Genomic DNA, 18498 nt, shown 5'->3' with positions numbered 1-18498 from the left:
TTACCTTAAATCCAGAATTTAATCATGAAGGAAGTTCATGGAACAATTGACAATCATTATGCTCAATCCCGAAGCTTCTACTCAATTGGTTAGAGTATAACGTGTTATGAAACAATAAAATAAGAAGAAGAGTATTGCAGAGAGAAGTAGAGAGAGAGAGAGAATTCTTATTGCTTTTAGATGAATTACAATGGAATAGAACCCCTTTATTTATAGGGAAAGAGTGACTTAGCCACCAAGTAAAATCCCTAAATCTCTCTAAAATATAGACATTCATCTTAAATAAAACTCTATTTATAACACAATAATAAATTTTCAGATATTATTTTAACTTGTATTTTCATTTTTGTTTTACAATATTACAACAATAGTATTTAATAGAGAAGGGCAATAGTGTCATTCAGCTTTACAAAGACATTTTGGTATTTTAACTTTCACCTGAGATGTTCCCACTTATAATATAGTATATGATATGATGATTAATCTCAACATAAAATTCTGCATAACATAATACATGTTTGGTTGGCGGTACTAAATTAATGAAGAAAATGGAAAAGAAATCACTTTATAAACCAAACAGTCATTCAACTAGATCAAAACCTGTAAGTATTTATGTATGATTATATGCGGAATAGAATGTGGAATAAAAATACTTGTAGATTAAACTGTTTGTCTAAGTATTGATCATTGCATAACAATCTCATCATTGTTACTCACCGGATTAACAATCACTATATTACTAATTCTTACATAAACAATCCATGCGTTACTAACCCTACTGAATTTTCCCTTTATTTTTTTCCAATAAAGGGGCTAATTGGGAAAATGGATAAGGGAGTAATGATGGGATATATTACCAACTTAATTAAAGGGAGAAATAGGCACATAGCCACTTCTTATACCGCTAATATAAGACATTATTTTATTCATAGAAAGTCATATGTCTAAAGGGGAGCTTTGTCAGGTCACGTGATTGAGCCATGAAAATAACCTCTTGCAAAAATGCAGGGCAAGGCTGCATTCGATAGACCCTTGTGATCCGGCCTTCCCCGGACCCCGCACTTAGCGGGAGCTTAATGCACCGGACTGTTTTTTCTTTTTTTATAGAAAGTCATCGGTCTGTCAAACATTCACCAGAACAAAATATTTATCTGAAATCTTCTCTGTATAAGAAGAATAAAGTGTTGCTTTAGACCTTTTATACATAAATATCAAGGATCCAACGAGACAACAAGCTACATAGCATGAAAGGATGAATATCATTTAGGATAGTTTTGTTTCTTTTTTTCTAATGTAAGTAGAGCTTATGAACTATTTTTCACAGGACTCCAAAATATCAATTAGTCCATTCATCTAGATATCTACAGTATTGAGTTACGCGCGCGTGTTCTAATATGTTCAGTTGTCGTCTTAGCTCCCTACATCGTCGGGTGACTCTTCCTCCACCATTAACCTCCAGCTATCTCCCTCTCCTATTTCCCACTGTCTTTTCAACTCGAGAATGGTTTTTGATGCAGCAGCAGCAATGGCCGGGTTGTCATCTTCCGCCAGTCTCTATGGACACATAACAAAGCATTCCATTACCTTTAATATTAACTGATGTCAATAAGAGAAAATGCAGGTTTCCGTACAAGTACCTGCAACGCTCCCATGCCAGCGTTTCCTAGAGTCCACATTGACGGTGCAGCTGAGAGAGCATTTGCTAATGCTTTCCTACACCATGAAATTTCCCGAAATTTTTTGAAGTGTCTCCAAGTCACAGATTAGATATAAAATGGCAAAGGCTTCTCAACAATTGCAAATAGAGAAAATGATGGATATTGTGAGACATGTAACAAGCATGACAATTCTAGAGGGCACCGTAAATGTGGCATATTAGAAACAAGGGTGGTAAAACGCCTTCATCTTCGTATCAAGATGATATTAGACAAAAGAAGTTGGAAGTGCAGTTGATTTCAAGGAGCAGAAATACTAATTTGGTGAGCCTCAAGTATTTAAGTATTTGAGGTTTAGGCGCACAGATTACACGGGATAGCGCGAGTAGAATATCACAGGATCTATCATTCATTTCATAGAAATGTCAAAAGAGAGTGAAAAAGCCAACCTCGTATTTACATCAGGAGAACTTGAACACTCAGCAAGCAATGATACACTACTTTTACCATCCATTGCATCAAGATCTATTAGTGTTGCAACCAACAACTCGAGCTGCTCCAATCAGGAAATATACAATAGAAATGAGATATGTAAGAGAGCATAAATACATCAAAGGTCATAACAACTAATTAGTACTCCCACCGTCCCAATTTATGTGGCACTCTTTCCTTTTTGGTCTGTCTCAGAAAGAATGTCACCTTTCTATATTTAGAAACAATTTAGTATCAAAATTTTTAGTTTACCCTTATTAAGATGATTTATGGCCACACAAATGTCTAAGGCTTATAAGTCTTTCTATCTTTCTTAAACTTTGTGCCAAGTCAAACGGGTGCCACATAAATTGGGACGGAGGGATCAATTTAACTTTTTTAAGTTAGGACCTCTTCTGGATCAGTATAGTCAATTCCATCAGCTTCGGAAAGTGCCGATGCTATATCCCAATAAGCTTCCTGCAGGTGGTAACATACAATTATACATATCGGAAAGATTCATTTTAATCATTGGAACTTCGAAAGTAAACAAAGGCTCAATACCTGGATAGCAGTGATGCGATCAGCAGAAACTTCCCCAGGAAGAAACTCTAGAGTTTTCCCATTCTTCTCAAGTGTAATATGCCTTGTTTTCTCTGAATCTACTGAACTTCTTTTCCTGAACAGAGCAAAGATCAAGTAGGAAGATGAAATGAAGTTTTTATTCAGATAGATTATTTTCTATCGGTTATTTCTGCAAGGAAATAACTAGATGAACTTACAATTTGTACATTTTGCCCACCATCCTATCATGAATGTTCTTGACAAACTAAAAGACCACAAAACACAAGAAACCATGAAAAAAAGAAGAAATATAGATAAACGAGTGCAGTCATTGATAAAAGCAGAGGAAGTAAATAAATATATCGTCATATAACACATCATATGAAAGACTGAATCCATTTTTTGCAATAACAGTACCTCCAAAGCCATCAGAGAGTCTTCCATTGCGCGTTGTTTTGCCACAAAATCAGCACGTCTTAAATCAGCCTGATTTTTGGGAAAAACAGCTACTTTTAGATTACTTACATTAGCCACCAAATAAATTTTGATGAAGCTATCTATGTGAAAAGCAACGTAAAGTTATAGCAAAGGCAGTGATGCCGCCAACAAGCTACTATCTGCTCTCAATGTTCAGATTCAGTAACAGAAACCAAATCTGCAGGTTGATGAAGATTTTAACTTCTGAATTATCAATGAAAATGCTAAACACAATGCATGACCAATCCATTAATAAACTTATTGAACAGAAGGTGACTTTACAAGGTTGCAGCATTTTACGGTGCACATGTTGTGCTAGTCATTAAACATCACTTCCACACCCAGTTAGGTCCTTTGAGTGCAAAGGGAAGACGCCAGCAAAAACTACAAGCCACCACCAGTAGATAATATCTGACTCATTATGGATATTTTATACTGCTAATCTCTATTAGGCGAAATAAAAGCTGCTATAAATTAGATCTTTGATTACATGTGTCGCTTCTACACATTAGATCTTTGAACGCTATAACCTTTTAGATCTTCGAAGATACTACCCTTTTAAACAAGATCTCCCTCTGGTTTATCAATTTTATGATTGACTTTTTCGCTTTAAATGATGCCTTTTTGAGGATCAAAAAGCTCAAAGAACTGAAGATATTTTAGCAAGGATGATATGTCAAAGAAAAAGTTTTCAACTTCCTTATTTTCCCGAGTACAATAACATTTAGCTAAGACATTTTCCATAAGAAACTAAGAGAAGATGTTCAAAGATATTCGAGAGTAAGACAGGAGAAAATTGTGCAACTTGGAACACTGCATCAAAATTCTAGATAAAGCTAATAAAAATGATAAAAAAGAGCACCTCCAAGGCACCATCACTCCAGTGTCGATCGGCAGCTTTCTTCAGTCCCGATTGAGCTTTGTTTTTAAGAATCTATTAAGCACAATTAATAAGCATTCGCGATGACATATCTTATGGTAGATAAGCATATGAACAAACTCTCTTACTGTGGCAACATGATGGATTCTTTCGGCTCTTTTCTTGACATCATGATCAACTTTCTCAGTATCTTCCCGTGCCCGAGCTATTTAAAGAAACAAAAAGGTAACCAATCAGACTCTGACGAGTGTATCACCAACATCAAACAACAAAAGTTATTATCCAACTGCTATTATCCCTATCTCCTTCACGAATACAACTATACAATATTTCTCTGTATGTGCATTCTATAAGAAGCATTCATCAAACTACTGAACTTTGGTTCCTAGCAGGAGACCTTTTCCAATTGCAAATAGCCAGTTGAATATGATTCTTTCATCATGTGTCAAAGCTTGAGAACCGAGTGAAGAATTTACCATCAAGCTTAAGAAATTCTGAACCAAGAAATGCAACATCTTGGCGCGCACGGGCATCCATTCTCATTATTTCCCTGTTAGAAGAAAATAAATTGAGAAGGTATTTTACACGAAGCTAATGTTCATATTTCATTTCATAAAGTAGTTTTCGAAGATGAGTATAGAGCCATTTGTCAATAACCAGAAATTATGATAATGGAAATTTTAACTGCAAATGGCTTTCGGCCGATGAGTAGAACAACTTGAGGTAGAAAACATCGAACAGACACTTCCCAAATGGTTCATAATCACTAATTATCTCTCAATTTTCCATTGTTAAATAAATTGTAATCTCTCAAAAATTTGCTAGAGAACATTCAGATTGATTCTACAGTGAAGTCAACAGTATCAAAATCTCATTTTCAACAGCGAGCCAGTCCTCCTTCTACCTAAGTGGAGGCTCATAAATTATATCCTCATTTGACGCCAATTCAAAACTAAAGAAGTCTTCTCACAATTCACAAAACCAAAAGTAAAAGCTAGACAAACTCCCAAAATACCAGCAAATGACAGAATGCTTTTCTTTATCAATAACAACTGAGGCGAAAAAGCCGGTGAAGACAATAATCAAGTTTTTGGACCCTTTGAGGCTTTCTGGGTGTACAAGGTACTCCCTCATTTCCATTAAACGTGACACTATTTCCTTATTGGTTTGTTCCAAAAAGAATGATACCTTTCTATATTTGGGAACAATTTCACTTAAACTTCCCATTTTACCCTTTATGGAATGCTTTTATAGCCGCAGAAACCTCATGACATGTTTAATACCACAAGTTCCAAAAGTCTTTCTTTCTTAAACTCTACGGTCCCATCAAAGTGGATGTCGAGGATTAGGGTTGTAGGTTGACCGGTAGTAGTGTGTTCCTCCTAGGCTTCCCGGATCCCGCGCATAGCGGGAGCTTAGTGCACCGGGCTGTCCTTTTATTCACAGTTCTTTATTATTACATGTTGTGGCATTCACACCCGTTACCATATTACATTGTTGTTACTATTTCTTGCTACTTGATTGCTTGATTTCCACTGTTCCTTGAGCCTAGGGTCTATCGTAAACAACCTCTCTATCTCTATAAGGTAGGGGTAAGGTCTATGTATACACTACCCTCCCCAGACCCCATTTATGGGATTAAACTGGGTTTGTTGTTGTTGCGGTCGCATCAAAAATTGTAGCATAAATTGAAACGGAGGGACTAATTATATTAAACTGATGCAAGACTTGAATAAATGATGCACAAACATGTGGCACATAGTATATACCGAGAAAGCAGCACGATATCATTCTTAGCCCTTTCATTCACAAATTTGGCATCGTTGTAAGCAAATTTACAAGCTTCAGCAATCGCCTGACTTGAAGGAATAACTTTCCCAACTGTGATTGCATGATCATCTTCTTGTACACTGCAAAATATATATCAACACAAGAAACCCAAGAAGCAACATCACAATAGTGTTTGAAAGGAAAGATTTGGAGGGAAAGGTGGGAGAGGAAAGAAGTAGTGAATCGATTGTGTCCAAAATACACATCATTGATCCTTCGTAGGTGTTTTGAATGCCCCTATTCTTTTACAGCCAGTCTAATAATGGAACAAAGAAAGAAGTTCTAGCTTGTACCGACTACAGTACCCTTTTCTATTTTTTGGTAACCAGTGTTAGTATCCTGTCCAATTCTCTATCTAAATCCATCTTGTGCAATAGCTCAAATCAGGCAAAGAACTATATGACCGAGTTCTGTATTAAGAATGATCTCATGTTTTAGCAGCAAAAGATGATTGGTATTATAGTAAGCTACAAGTAACAACATCCTCCTCAAAAATAAGGAAATGCCTCCGCATGAAGCCAACATCAAGTTTCTTAATGAATGTTCAGACTTTGAATAAGTAATAATAATCATACTGTTGCACAGCTGAAATTTCATTTGTAAGCAGTTCTTTTCATATTTTTGCTGGTATGTATTGATTGACCATTTGTTGTTGAACTATGCTTACCTAGATATGTTGGAATAATCACCACTGTTTCTGGAAAAATCTTTTGTCTCAGTATCATGTGTTTCTGTTGAACGACATAACACAGGAGATCCCCTGAAGATGACACGGTTGCTTAGTTTTCCACACACCTCCCAGAACCCCTTATTAGAAAACTTTAGTCTTGGCAAAGGGGAATATCCTTTGTGTTTGCTAAGTTCAATCCCTTGACTGTGGGTGTGAACCTTTGGGTGTTGAGGTGATTTGGCGGAATAATAAATGATCCCATTTGAAGTAGCCATGGTTATCTACAATATCATGCAAGCCGAAAGCAAAATTTCTGGCTTTTCCAGAGAGGCGAAGAAATATTCAACAAAGCATTAACCAAAAACCTGAAAGCAAACAAATTTTAAGCAGATAAGATTTTTTGTTTAGACTATAGATAAATGTCTAGTATCAAAATGGTTACTAACGTAAATAAAGACAAAGGTTACTCTACGATGTCCTCGTTGGTAGAGTGTACCACAAAAAAAATAATTAAATTACAACATTTTAAGTAATTTTGCATTTTATATTGTGGTTTGAAGTGAAATGCATTCAAAATATGGTGCAATAACTTCGTGTGAATTTTTCCATATATTGAAGTAGTAGCTTAAGGAAGGTATTAATGCACTCTCCCCATATCAAATTGTAAACAATCTACTAAATAATGAATTATCACACCATCATGATGAGTTACATTTGACGGTAGTGCACCAAGCAATATCTATTTCTTCTTTGTCTTACAAATCAAAATCAAATGACCAACAATGTCCTTCTTACTCAGACTCGAGTCCATATTCTATAGAATGATAGAATGTAAGCTTTCCCCCAAGTTATGCTTCAACTAGGCGACTGCTCTTGTTGATACAAATTAAAAGCTCTTTTTACTATACTATAGCAAAATACTTGGATTTTTATACAATAGATTTGGATGCTAGATTAGTCAAATAGTTTTCAATTGTAAATGGCAATCAGGATCACCAAAAAAGCAACTATGAATGCATAATAACTAGTAACTCCAAAGCACCCTAGCCTTCACAAATCAGTACTAAAGATTTGACCACAATTATCTTATGTCCCGTCAAATCTCCTTTTCTTACCCAAAGACTCAATCAAGGCTAAGAAATCTTTATTTCCTTTGTAAGAAACCATTTAGGTACTGATTAGTACCCCTCTAAGCCAATCTATAAGATTTCTCGGGATTTTGAAAAATGTTTGACACGTCATTTTCATCCAACTTTTACAACTTTTAAGAATTCAAATTCATTAGTGTTCATCAAACTAACCTCCTATAAACCATTACTTTTATATTTCCTTGAGCTATCACTAATGTAATACACATAAGTCAAAATAATGTGTTAAACGCCATCTTCAATCAAATACCATCATATTGAATGAATTCCACCAGTCATCTATAGAAGTCCATGAAAAAGGCAATTATCTATGTTCCTTATTTCATTACTCTTTTTCTAGCAACAGTTTCTCAAACTCTTTTCTTAATTAGCTACACTTTGACTGCCTATTTGCTTTAAACTAAGCCACATTCAAAGCAGAAATCTTTGCAGTATCAGTAACCAAGAAGTACCATTGATGAACAGAATGTGGGGATAATAAAGCTAAAATCTTGGAGTTTAATAGACACCCGAATGGAAACCAATCAAAATAAAGCTAAGCAAGCAGAAAAAATCCTCAGTTTTAGCAACAAAGAGGTAGAACTTATGAACGATAGTAAGGGGATAATAATAAAGTTGAAATCTTGGTCTGTGCTGGTAGGAGGTACCAGGTACCACGTGGATTTAATCGAGGTGTGCGCAAGCTAGCCCGAACCACAGTTACAAAAAAAAAAAAGAAGAAGCTAAAACCTTGGAATTTGATAGACACCCACATGAAACCAATCAAAATAAAGCTAAGCATAGAAAAACCTCAGTTTCAGCAACAAAGAGGTACCACTAATGAAAAAAATGAGGTGATAATAATAAAGCTGAAATCTTGGAATTTGATAGACATCCACATGAAACCAATCAAAATAAAGCTAAGCAAGCAGAGAAAAACTTCAGTTTCAGCAACAAAGAGGTACCACTAATGAAAAAAATGAGGTGATAATAATAAAGCTGCAATCTTGGAATTTGATGAACACCCCACATGAAAAAATAAGCAAAGCTACTAGAAAAACTTAAAATCTTGGAACAAGAAAGATAGATATGAGGGAATTAAGTCAATAACAGTAAAGGAAAAAAGACTTACCTTTGCTACAGAGTACAGAGAGAGTAGGAGGGGAAAGGGAGTGGGGTTGGAGGAAATGGATTTAACTAAAGGGAAAGAGGGGTCCTTACTGAAATTGGATGTAGTGATTGGTGAAGAAAAGAGTAGACATGCAATACTGGAGAATTTGTAGCCACAACCATAGCATATGGCCCCTCATTTGCCAACACTACCCAACAAAAGAATATTAACTACTGGGGTATGGACTTGAATAAGACACACACTTGTGCTAATAGAGGTTTATTCATATCAAACTAGGAGTAGCAAACGGGCCTGTCCGGGCGGATATGGTTCGCGTTGAAAACGGGTAATAAAAACAGATCAATTATCCGACCCAATCAATATTTAATAGAGATAAAAACGGGTTAACCATCGGATAAAATGGGTAACTATATTATCCATGAATTCTTGCATATGATCACTTCTGGGAGAATTCTTAGTCTCCCTAACTTGAGGAACCCTCAATTTGAGGCTTTATAAATGTAAAAGTTAGACACATTGGTTATCCATTGATTACTCATTGGTTATTCATTTTCTAAATGGATAATATGGTTCTTATCCATGGATAATATGGTTCTTATCCATATTTGACCCATTTTTAAAAAGTTCATTATCTAATCCATTTTTAGTGGATAATATGGGTGGTTAACTGTTTTCTTTTAACCATTTTGCTACCCCTATATCAAACTATTAAAGAGAGGAGTAGCACGTGACTAACACGTGAGTATAATTAGGAAGTTAGTTATAACTAATTATGGTGATTGGGTGTTAGAGAATTAGTGGAAGCAGAAAAATTGGTTAGCCTAGCTGGTAGTTGTAGTGTATATATATACTAGCCACATGCATTGTATTCAGTATGATTTGAGAAAATAATTTCAGCTCAATTTGCTCTCCAATGGAGCGTCTGTTCTAAAACCTTCTGGTTCATTTATCTTCTCTCCTTTCAATCGAGCTAAGCTCAAATCTTTATCATGGTACCAGAACATTGTTGACATCCAATTTTGTCCCTCCTTTCTTTCAAACTATCTCTTTGAGCTTCTAATATCATTAATAATGTAAGAATATTTATTTTACTATTTTTATCCCAAAATAAATCTAATTAGTACCGTTATTTTTGCTATTTTTATTATTGTTGTCACCATTATTAGATAGTAAAATTATTGTTGTTGTTGTTATTATTATTATTATTATTATTATTATTATTACTACGATTTTATCTCTCAAATAGTTCCATTCAAAGCTGGATCCTTAACATGTATACTTATAAAGCAGAAGATTTGCTTCATTTAGAACTATCGTATACTTATATTTCATTTAGAACATGTTAGGGATCCAACTTTGAATGTAATAATAATCCTTAACATGTAGACTTATAGAGCAGAAGATTTTATCTCTCAAATAATAATAAGTATTAGCCCAATACTTATAGTTTTACTTTTTTAAATGAAGCAAATCTTCTGCTATGAAGTAAAATATTTCCTCTTCTTTTATTGTATAACGTAAATTATCACTTTAATTTCTCATTTTTAAATAATGTCTTCTAAAATTTTAATATTGAAAATATTCCCTTTTGAGCCCGTTTTCAATCTTCCCGCCCTATTTTCCATCTCACCGACCCACCCCCTACACCCCACCCACTCCTACCCTAATGGGACATCTGGTCTATAACTTAAGAAAGTAAACCCTTCTGGCTACACCCGATGAATAGGTCAAAATATTCTTTTTTTGTTCTTATTTTGCAATCAAAGAGTATTTAGCTAGTGCAATTAGGAGATAAATATATTAAAGAATTAAATAAAAGGGAGGAGGTTTGGAAAATTTGCAATATGTCCCGTTTGGCTTTTATATGGTCAAAATAACACGAGCTAGTAAGTTTTCGGACTAATAATTGAAAAATAGTCAGTGTTTGCAAAGTCATTGAAAAATAACCACTATTTTGTGGCAATACAGAAAGTTCTAGACTTCCAGCATAATATACTGGAGATTGAAACACATGTGTATGGACTTCCATCATATTATGTTGGAATTTCAGCACACGGAAAGTTGCAGCATAATATACTGGAGATTGGAGCACTTGTATATGAACTTCCATCATATTATGTTGGAATTCCAGCACACACAAAGTTCCAACATAATATACTGAAAGTTCCAGCATAATATACTAAAAGTTCCACATGTGTATGGATTTCCAGCAAATTATGTTGAAATTCCAGCATATTATGAAATTCCAACATGTTATGCTCGAAATTTACATGTAAAAAATTCGAACTCTAGCATATTATGCTGGAATATTTTCGGATTTTGAACATTGCCATAAAAAAGGGCTAAATTTAATTATTTTTGAAATTACGGCTAATTTTGAATTACCACCGGTAAATTTGTTTTATGTTTCTCACTTTTATACGGTCAAATGACCCACTAAAAAATTGTCCCAATTAAAGTAGCACATATATGGACCGAAAGCAAACTCCCAACGCGCCACCCTCTTCGCCACCGTTGCCGCCGCCGCTGCACCAGGACGACGCCGACGAAGATGATGAGACTGTGAAGCAGCTCAACCAATGCTCTTCTCTATACTTATCTTTACAGGTTCTTTAAATATTTTAAGATTTTCGCTTTTAGGAAATAATAGTATTAAATTCTAAAACTCTAAACCCTGAAATGGAACTGATCAAAGGATTTATATTTGCAGGATTGTCTGATAAATACTGACAGGAATTGGAAGTCTTGTCAAAAGGGTATCTTCTGTTGTTTCCCTCTCTATTTTGCTTGAAATTTTGTTCTTTCCATTTGTGTCAAACGGGTATTTTCTTTAAGTTTTTGGTTGATGAATACGAGTTTTAGTATTTAGAAAGAGAGAAAAAATGCACTATTTAAATTGGAATGCAAAATTTAGGAATCTTTTAGTGGTTTGCGTTTGCTCTCTTTGTTGTTATTTATAGCTTCTGCTTTAGGGGATCAAACTGAGATTAGTTTTGAATAGATTATCTTAAAGAACATGATGAAAACGAGTAACAAGGGTCACAATAATTTCTACTCAAAATGGCTTAAATGGAGCGACATGAATAATGAGGATTCATATAGCATATGTGCAGTAGTAGTTGTGGTTGTATTATGAAACCTACGTATTTTAGTACGCACTGGCGGAACCAGGAAGGGGATTCAAAAAATGCTAGAATACAACATTTACCCCTTGTCAAGGGGATTCAATAATGTATAGATATACAAAAAAATTATTTTACCATTCTTTCTGAAAACCGCGTCTGGACCAGCTTGTGCCTATCGTCTCCCACCAGCATATGTACCACGTAACTCTTGTCCATCAAATTTTGTGTCAAATGGAAAGAAATCACCTAGTTTGAACTTGAGACCTCATGGTTATCAACCTACTTTATTGACTACTAGTGTACACCCTTAGGTGTTATTTTTACCCTCTTTATGCAACATAATACTATTTAAACGAAAGGGATGCAATTGAACCCCCTTCCTAATAGGTAGCTCTACCACTGCTAGTCTATGTTATTTGGACTCTTCAAAGGGTGTGTGTCGGATCCTTCAAAAGTACTATATTTTTGGAAGATCCGGCACAGGTGCGGCGACATCTTTGGAGAGTTCAACATAGCTGTTACTGTTAGTACAGTATCCAAGTTAAGTGGAATATTAAAAATAGTTCAAGTGGCGGATTGGAACATAGTTTACCGGGATCTCTACTCAGAATCACATGTGCATGTTTATATCCGGCTTGTGATTCAGTATGACAGAAGTGCACACTTTTGTGTTCAGGTGTGTCTGTATATATGTGTGTACTGAGATTCCCTTGTTTAAAATATCAATTTGATTAACACGGTCAGGGAAATTTAAAAAATGCGTGCTGAATTGTTTTTGCTTTCTAATTTTTTAGAAAACTGGTTGGTTGCAGAAGTTCAGGCTCTCAAGGCATGTAATGAAAGAAGACAGATGGACAAGAGGAGTTGAGAAATCATTTTGATTTTCGGTGGTTAAGGCGTTTTCTGAAGTTGGAGGCTTACAATTCTTTTTCTGCTGATTTCCCTCCCCCCCCCCCCCACCCCCAACAAATGGGGGCTAAGAAAAATCCACAGCGATGACTAATTCTTGTTTACTATTGATAAACATTGAGATGAATATGACTTTAAAGTATACGTCCATTCTCTTTTTGTGTTGGATGTTCATTACACTGTTAGGTTCGGGTTCTGGAGACTGGAATAGTTGAAAATGTGTCAATTATATGATGGAATTAATAAACATTGAGATGAGTATGACTTTAAACTATTAAGGTATGTTTATTTTCTTTTTGTATTCTATGTTTACTACACTTTTAGATTTGGTTTCTGGAGACCGTAATAATTGAAAATGTTGCCATTTTGCTAGTTTTTTTCTGAATGGAAATAGATAATCTATTATGAGAAAGAATGTGGTCGGGAAGAGAAGTTACAGACACAAATTTATACCAAGCATAGTAGATAAGTAACTTTACTTATACTTTTATTAAAAATGTTAAAGTTCATTAGTAGATATAATCTTCTAAAAGGAAGACTTTCTAATTGATAATACAAAAGTACGTGTTTTTATGCTTTTTGAAAATGAATAAAAGCAACCATTGACTTCGTCCTTGGTCCTTCTTCCCTTGTACTCTCACTATCCAAATGGTTTGCTCCTTTACTTTCTCAACAAGCAATTGAATGACCATTACATAAATGAATCTAACTAAAAGTTAACCTTGAAATAGTTTTAAGGCATTTATGAATTCCAGTTTCCCTTTATTTGATTGAACAACTCAAAATTCAGTTTTTTTTCTTCTTATATCTTTCAAATTGATCAAGACTCTAGTTTATGGCTGCTTCTCTATAGTACCAGTTATTGTTTCATTGAATTTGCTTGACCAATAGGATGATGCTTCAACTTTGATCGTTATGGATTAGTACGTGGATCTAATTTTTACAGCGGCTATACAGTCTTTCCTTAAATTTGCTGAGGTATGTTCTTTTAACAGCGACATTTATCATGTGTTTGTGTTCTAGAGTAGAAAAGACTTGTGTTTGCTGATGATTTTTGAAATGGTTATGTTGATTTTGAATTTGTTAGGAAAGCAGATAGTAGCATCTCAATAATCATTTACTTGGTACTAAGAAACTAGAAGGTATAGGAACAGAACTCAGGCATGATTAACTTATCAATGACCTTAATATGTACAGTTTACATTTTGGAAGTAAAAAAGTAGTAACAAGGATACATGAAAGACTCGACAAAATAAAACCAAACATTTCTCCAGTAGGGGTTTACACAGAGGACTACAACCACTACGAGCACCACATTTGCATATGCCACAAGAAAAGAGATATAGAACGACTCCATATCTAGAAAACCAGTATCATCTTCACAGCAATTTGGTTTAGGAGGGGATATCGGTATCTCTGTACTCTCCATACAATTGATATGTAATGGAGGACCGCAAAGAAAAGGATTTCCCTCATAACTGCTTTCATTAAAAGTTGCAAACTGCGCTGAACGCTGTGGAGTCCTACCTGTTAAATTGTTATGTGCCACACTAAACACTGCTAGAGTTGTCAACTCTGAAAGTTGTGCAGGAATCCTTCCAGTCAAGTGGTTGTAGGACAGATCCAGACTCTCGATATTCTGGAGCTTCGAGAATTCTGATAGTATTGTTCCAGTTATGTGGTTATGTGACAAGTTTAGTGCCCGAATCTCAGTAAGATTACTGAGTTCCTTAGGTATTTCACCACTGAACTGATTGCAAGAAAGATCAATTCCAGACATATAATCAACAATGCTACCTTCATAGGAATAGGTATTATATTTGGTCGTAAACTCTGCTCCAACCCATGCATAGTTATCTAGAAAGAAAATTATCGACGATAACTTGATTGAGGATTCTACATCTATCAAGGCATCTTCTCCGAACGTCTGGAATCCTGGATATCCAGATGATGTACTGTATGGATATAGTTCTATTAATCCCTTCTATTTGCATTAAGCTTCCCAAGCAATGAGGTATCGTTCCTGAGAGATTATTGTGAGAAAGATCCAAAATTCTTAAGTTACTAGCATGACATAACTGTGTTGGAATGGTGTCTTGAAGACGATTTCCTTTCAAGAGTAAGGTGGTTATCTCAAGAGTACTGCCCAGCCATTTTGGAATGGAACCACTGAAGTTGTTATCACTAAGATCCAGGACTTTTAGATCTGAGTTCGAGAACATGTTGAATTCCCCGTGTAACTTATTTTTGCTCAAGTACACACGTTTTAAGCTGAGAGAAGCATTGAAACATGACGGGATCACGCCAACAATGTTGTTGTCAGAGAGATCTAATACCTCAAGTCCTTCAAGTCTGCAATAATCAGGTGGAATATGGCCTTTTAGCTGGTTTCGGGACAACGCGAGGGAGGTTAAGGAGGGGATGTTACCAAGCCACGCTAGTACATTTCCTGACAAGTTATTGTAACTCAAATCCAATGTAATCAAAGGAGCAGTGGATAACTTCTGTGGAATTGGGCCTGAGAAGTTGTTCCTGTCCAAGTATAAATAATACAAATTGTTGATGTTCGCTGAAATTGGAAATATCTCCCCTTTCAACATGTTATTCGACAATCTCAGAAAATTTAACTTGGATCCTTTATGAGCCAATCCAATTGGTAGGTCTCCTATTAACTTATTGTATGACAAATCCAAGACTGCAAGATCTTTCATGTCACCAAAACTTGAAGGTAACAAGCCTTCAAGCATATTGTTGGACATCGTTGATATCACAAGATTCGGGAGAATATACCCAATGTTAGGAGGAAGTTGTCCTTGAATCTTGTTGTTGGAGATATCGAAAGATTTTAGATTAGGAAGGAGTGGCAATTCAAGAATTCCAGTGAATGCATTTCCATCCAATAAAACTTCTGCAAGTCTAGGATTGTTTTCTAACAACCAATTTGGAAAGTTTCCACCAATGTTGCATTTTGAGAGACGAAGAAGCCTTAAATGACGTTGATAATGAAGGAAACTTGGCATTTGAGAGCAGTTGTTTAAAGACAAGACTTCCAATTGAAACTTTGGTATCCAGCTTTTGGAAGAAGTTTGTACAATTACTGAGTTGTAGTCAGCAGTGACGAACTTAAGTTTTGAATGGTTAGCAAATGATTCGAATGAAATTGGTATTTCAAAGTTGTTGTTTGCTAACAGGAGATATTCAAGGGACAAGAGACTTGAAAGTGGAGATGAAGCAATGTTTCCAGTAAACTGATTTATGGTCAGATCAAATACCCGAAGAAATGTCAAGTTTCCCAGACATGTAGGGAGTTTTCCAGTGAAGCTGTTTCCGCTTAGACTTAGTTCTTCCAGATATTTTAGATCACACCAGCCTATAAAGATGAACAAGTATATTAGTTGTGTAAAAGATAATGTGGTGAATGCTGTATCTGAAATTACCTTGACGAGGTAGGGTTCCGTTGAGGTTGCAGTTAGCTACTGATAATACTTTAAGAGATGACATTACACCACTGCTCCTGAGAAAGTTCTCATCCAATGTGTTTCCATCTAACAGTAAGTACTCTAAATTTCTTAAAGCTCCCAACTCTTACATGCCAAAGAAACATAGAAGAATCGTCAACATGTAGTTATAGGTGTTAAATTGTATACTTGAAAGTGTAAATGCATGAGTTGAATTGGTAATAGCGACTTGCAAATGAACCCTAAAATGGTGAAACAAAATATATTTAACCAAGATGTAGATAATAAGAAACTTCAGGAATTATGTTTACCTTCATTTGGTATAAAACTCCGGAATTTGTTGTACCTTATATCGAGCTTCTTCAACGCCATTCTAGATGTATTTAGCTCTGTCCAGGAATTTATAGTTATAATATGTTATGAAGCTACCAAGAAAAAAGAAGGGAAAGGGAAACTATACAAGTTTACTTACCTAAAGCAGAGAGAACATTTTCATCATCTAGATTGTTATTGCTCAAATCTAGGATTTCCAGCTTGTCTAAACCTGACAATCTCTCAGAACCTATAATGTTAAGGAAATGGATTAGTTAGAATATTCTTGTTCTTCTGAGGAGACCAATAGTTCAAAGGGAAAAACAGAGGGAAAACCATATGTTGGAACCTGATACAATTTTGTTGTGTGTAAACCATATGTCGGAACCTGATCCAATATTGTTGTATGAAAGGTTCAATGACTTGAGAGATGAAAGTTGACTGAGAGATTGAAAGATGCTGCGATTGAACTGATTCCCGGACAAATCAAGTCTTTCTAGTTTCCTCAGTTGTCTCAGTTTTTCGAAACCTGTAATCAAAATTATCAAGAAACTTGTAAAACAGACATGCTAAATTACATGTCAGAGACAAGTTTTCAACAGTCAAATAGACTATACTTTAAACTTAACATTCTTAAACCAGTATATAGTTAACATTTGGAAGTTGTAGTTCAAATTATTGTGATCATACTAATAAGTCCTATGTGGATAGGCAGGACCATTTTGTAGATATGTATTACTCCCTCTGTTTCATTTTATATGATATTCTGTTCTTGTTAGTCTGTTTAAAAGAGAATGACACCTTTTTTATATTTGAAATCTCTTGAACTTTAAATTCTCATTTTACTCGTAATGACATGCTCTTATAACCATGGAATTGTTAAAGCATGTTTAAGGTCGCAAGTTTTAAGAAAACTTTGTGCCTAGTATATAACCGGAACAACCTCCTTGCCTTTTAAATATAGGGCAGGGGTAAGGTCTGCGTACACACTACCCTCCTCGGACCCCACTTGTGGGAATACACTGGGTTTGTTTTTGTTGTTTGTTGTATATAGAGAGAACAAACCTTCATTTTTCGCCCAACCGGCAATTGCATGTCCAGGGAGGAGCAGAGCTTTGAGATTTTTGAAGGGAATAAATAAAGATGCATTGAAAAGCCAGTTCCTCAACATATCATCAGTATTTGTACCATTAGTCCTAAGTTGTTCTTCTTGACTAATTTTCTTGACAGTAATGGCCAACTCAGTGACTCTTCTGGTGGTGTTGCTGCAAACAATTCCCTCCCATTGACAACAATCTGAGGTTTCGTTCGCAACCCACGATGACAAATAACTATGATCTGTGTAGTTTATATTTGCCTTGAGTTGCAAGAGAGCAGTTCTTTCTTCTTTCCAACAACAATAACAGCACCACCATCCATTTGCTATGAGCAAAATCAACAACCACCAATATACTATCTTGCTAGTCATATTCTACTTCTTTACCTACTTGTATTTTCTCAAGGTCACTCAAACCAATCTCTAGTTACATAGACCGAACGAAAACTATAGGGGGCTGTATTGATGAGATCCAACGGTGAACAGCTGCACAAAAGAAAAACTGCCTAGAAGTCCGAGGAACTTCAGTACTGTACTTTACCCCCCAAACCAGCAGCCTTCGTGCCAAGCAAGATCGCCCTTGTCCATTCCGCCTCCTTTGCTTTGTTCCAATCGAGTCTAAGGCAAAGTGGTTCGTATGCCTACTTTACCTACTTGACGACTGAATATTGACAAGACTATAAGATATATCCAGACTATATATAAGAGGAGGTTGATGATTCAAGAATCAATATATCCTTACATAAAAGAGAAAAAAGAAAAAAAGAAGAAGGAAAGAACAACAACTTTCTT

General features: G+C 35.5%; 1 protein-coding gene and 1 pseudogene across 3 annotated transcripts; both read right to left on the bottom strand.

The window, feature by feature from the left end:
* Nucleotides 1–1155: 1155 nt before the first annotated feature.
* On the bottom strand, nt 1156–8902 carry LOC107802045 (uncharacterized). 3 transcript variants are annotated; one of them, NM_001325710.1, is given in 13 exon segments: nt 1156–1554; nt 1638–1713; nt 2105–2208; nt 2538–2606; nt 2691–2805; nt 2909–2955; nt 3108–3176; nt 4030–4101; nt 4176–4252; nt 4524–4597; nt 5817–5957; nt 6545–6912; nt 8807–8902. In NM_001325710.1, coding segments are annotated over 12 exon segments (1266 nt in total). In that variant the 5' UTR covers nt 6823–6912; nt 8807–8902; the 3' UTR covers nt 1156–1410.
* Nucleotides 8903–13983: 5081 nt separating this feature from the next.
* Nucleotides 13984–18360, bottom strand: LOC107802046 (cuscuta receptor 1-like; annotated as a pseudogene).
* Between the last annotated feature and the right edge of the window lie 138 nt (nt 18361–18498).

Source organism: Nicotiana tabacum, chromosome 13 (assembly GCF_000715075.1).
Source record: "Nicotiana tabacum cultivar K326 chromosome 13, ASM71507v2, whole genome shotgun sequence".
In the NCBI taxonomy this organism is placed as follows: domain Eukaryota; kingdom Viridiplantae; phylum Streptophyta; class Magnoliopsida; order Solanales; family Solanaceae; genus Nicotiana; species Nicotiana tabacum.
This window is presented reverse-complemented; position numbering and strand designations above follow the sequence as displayed.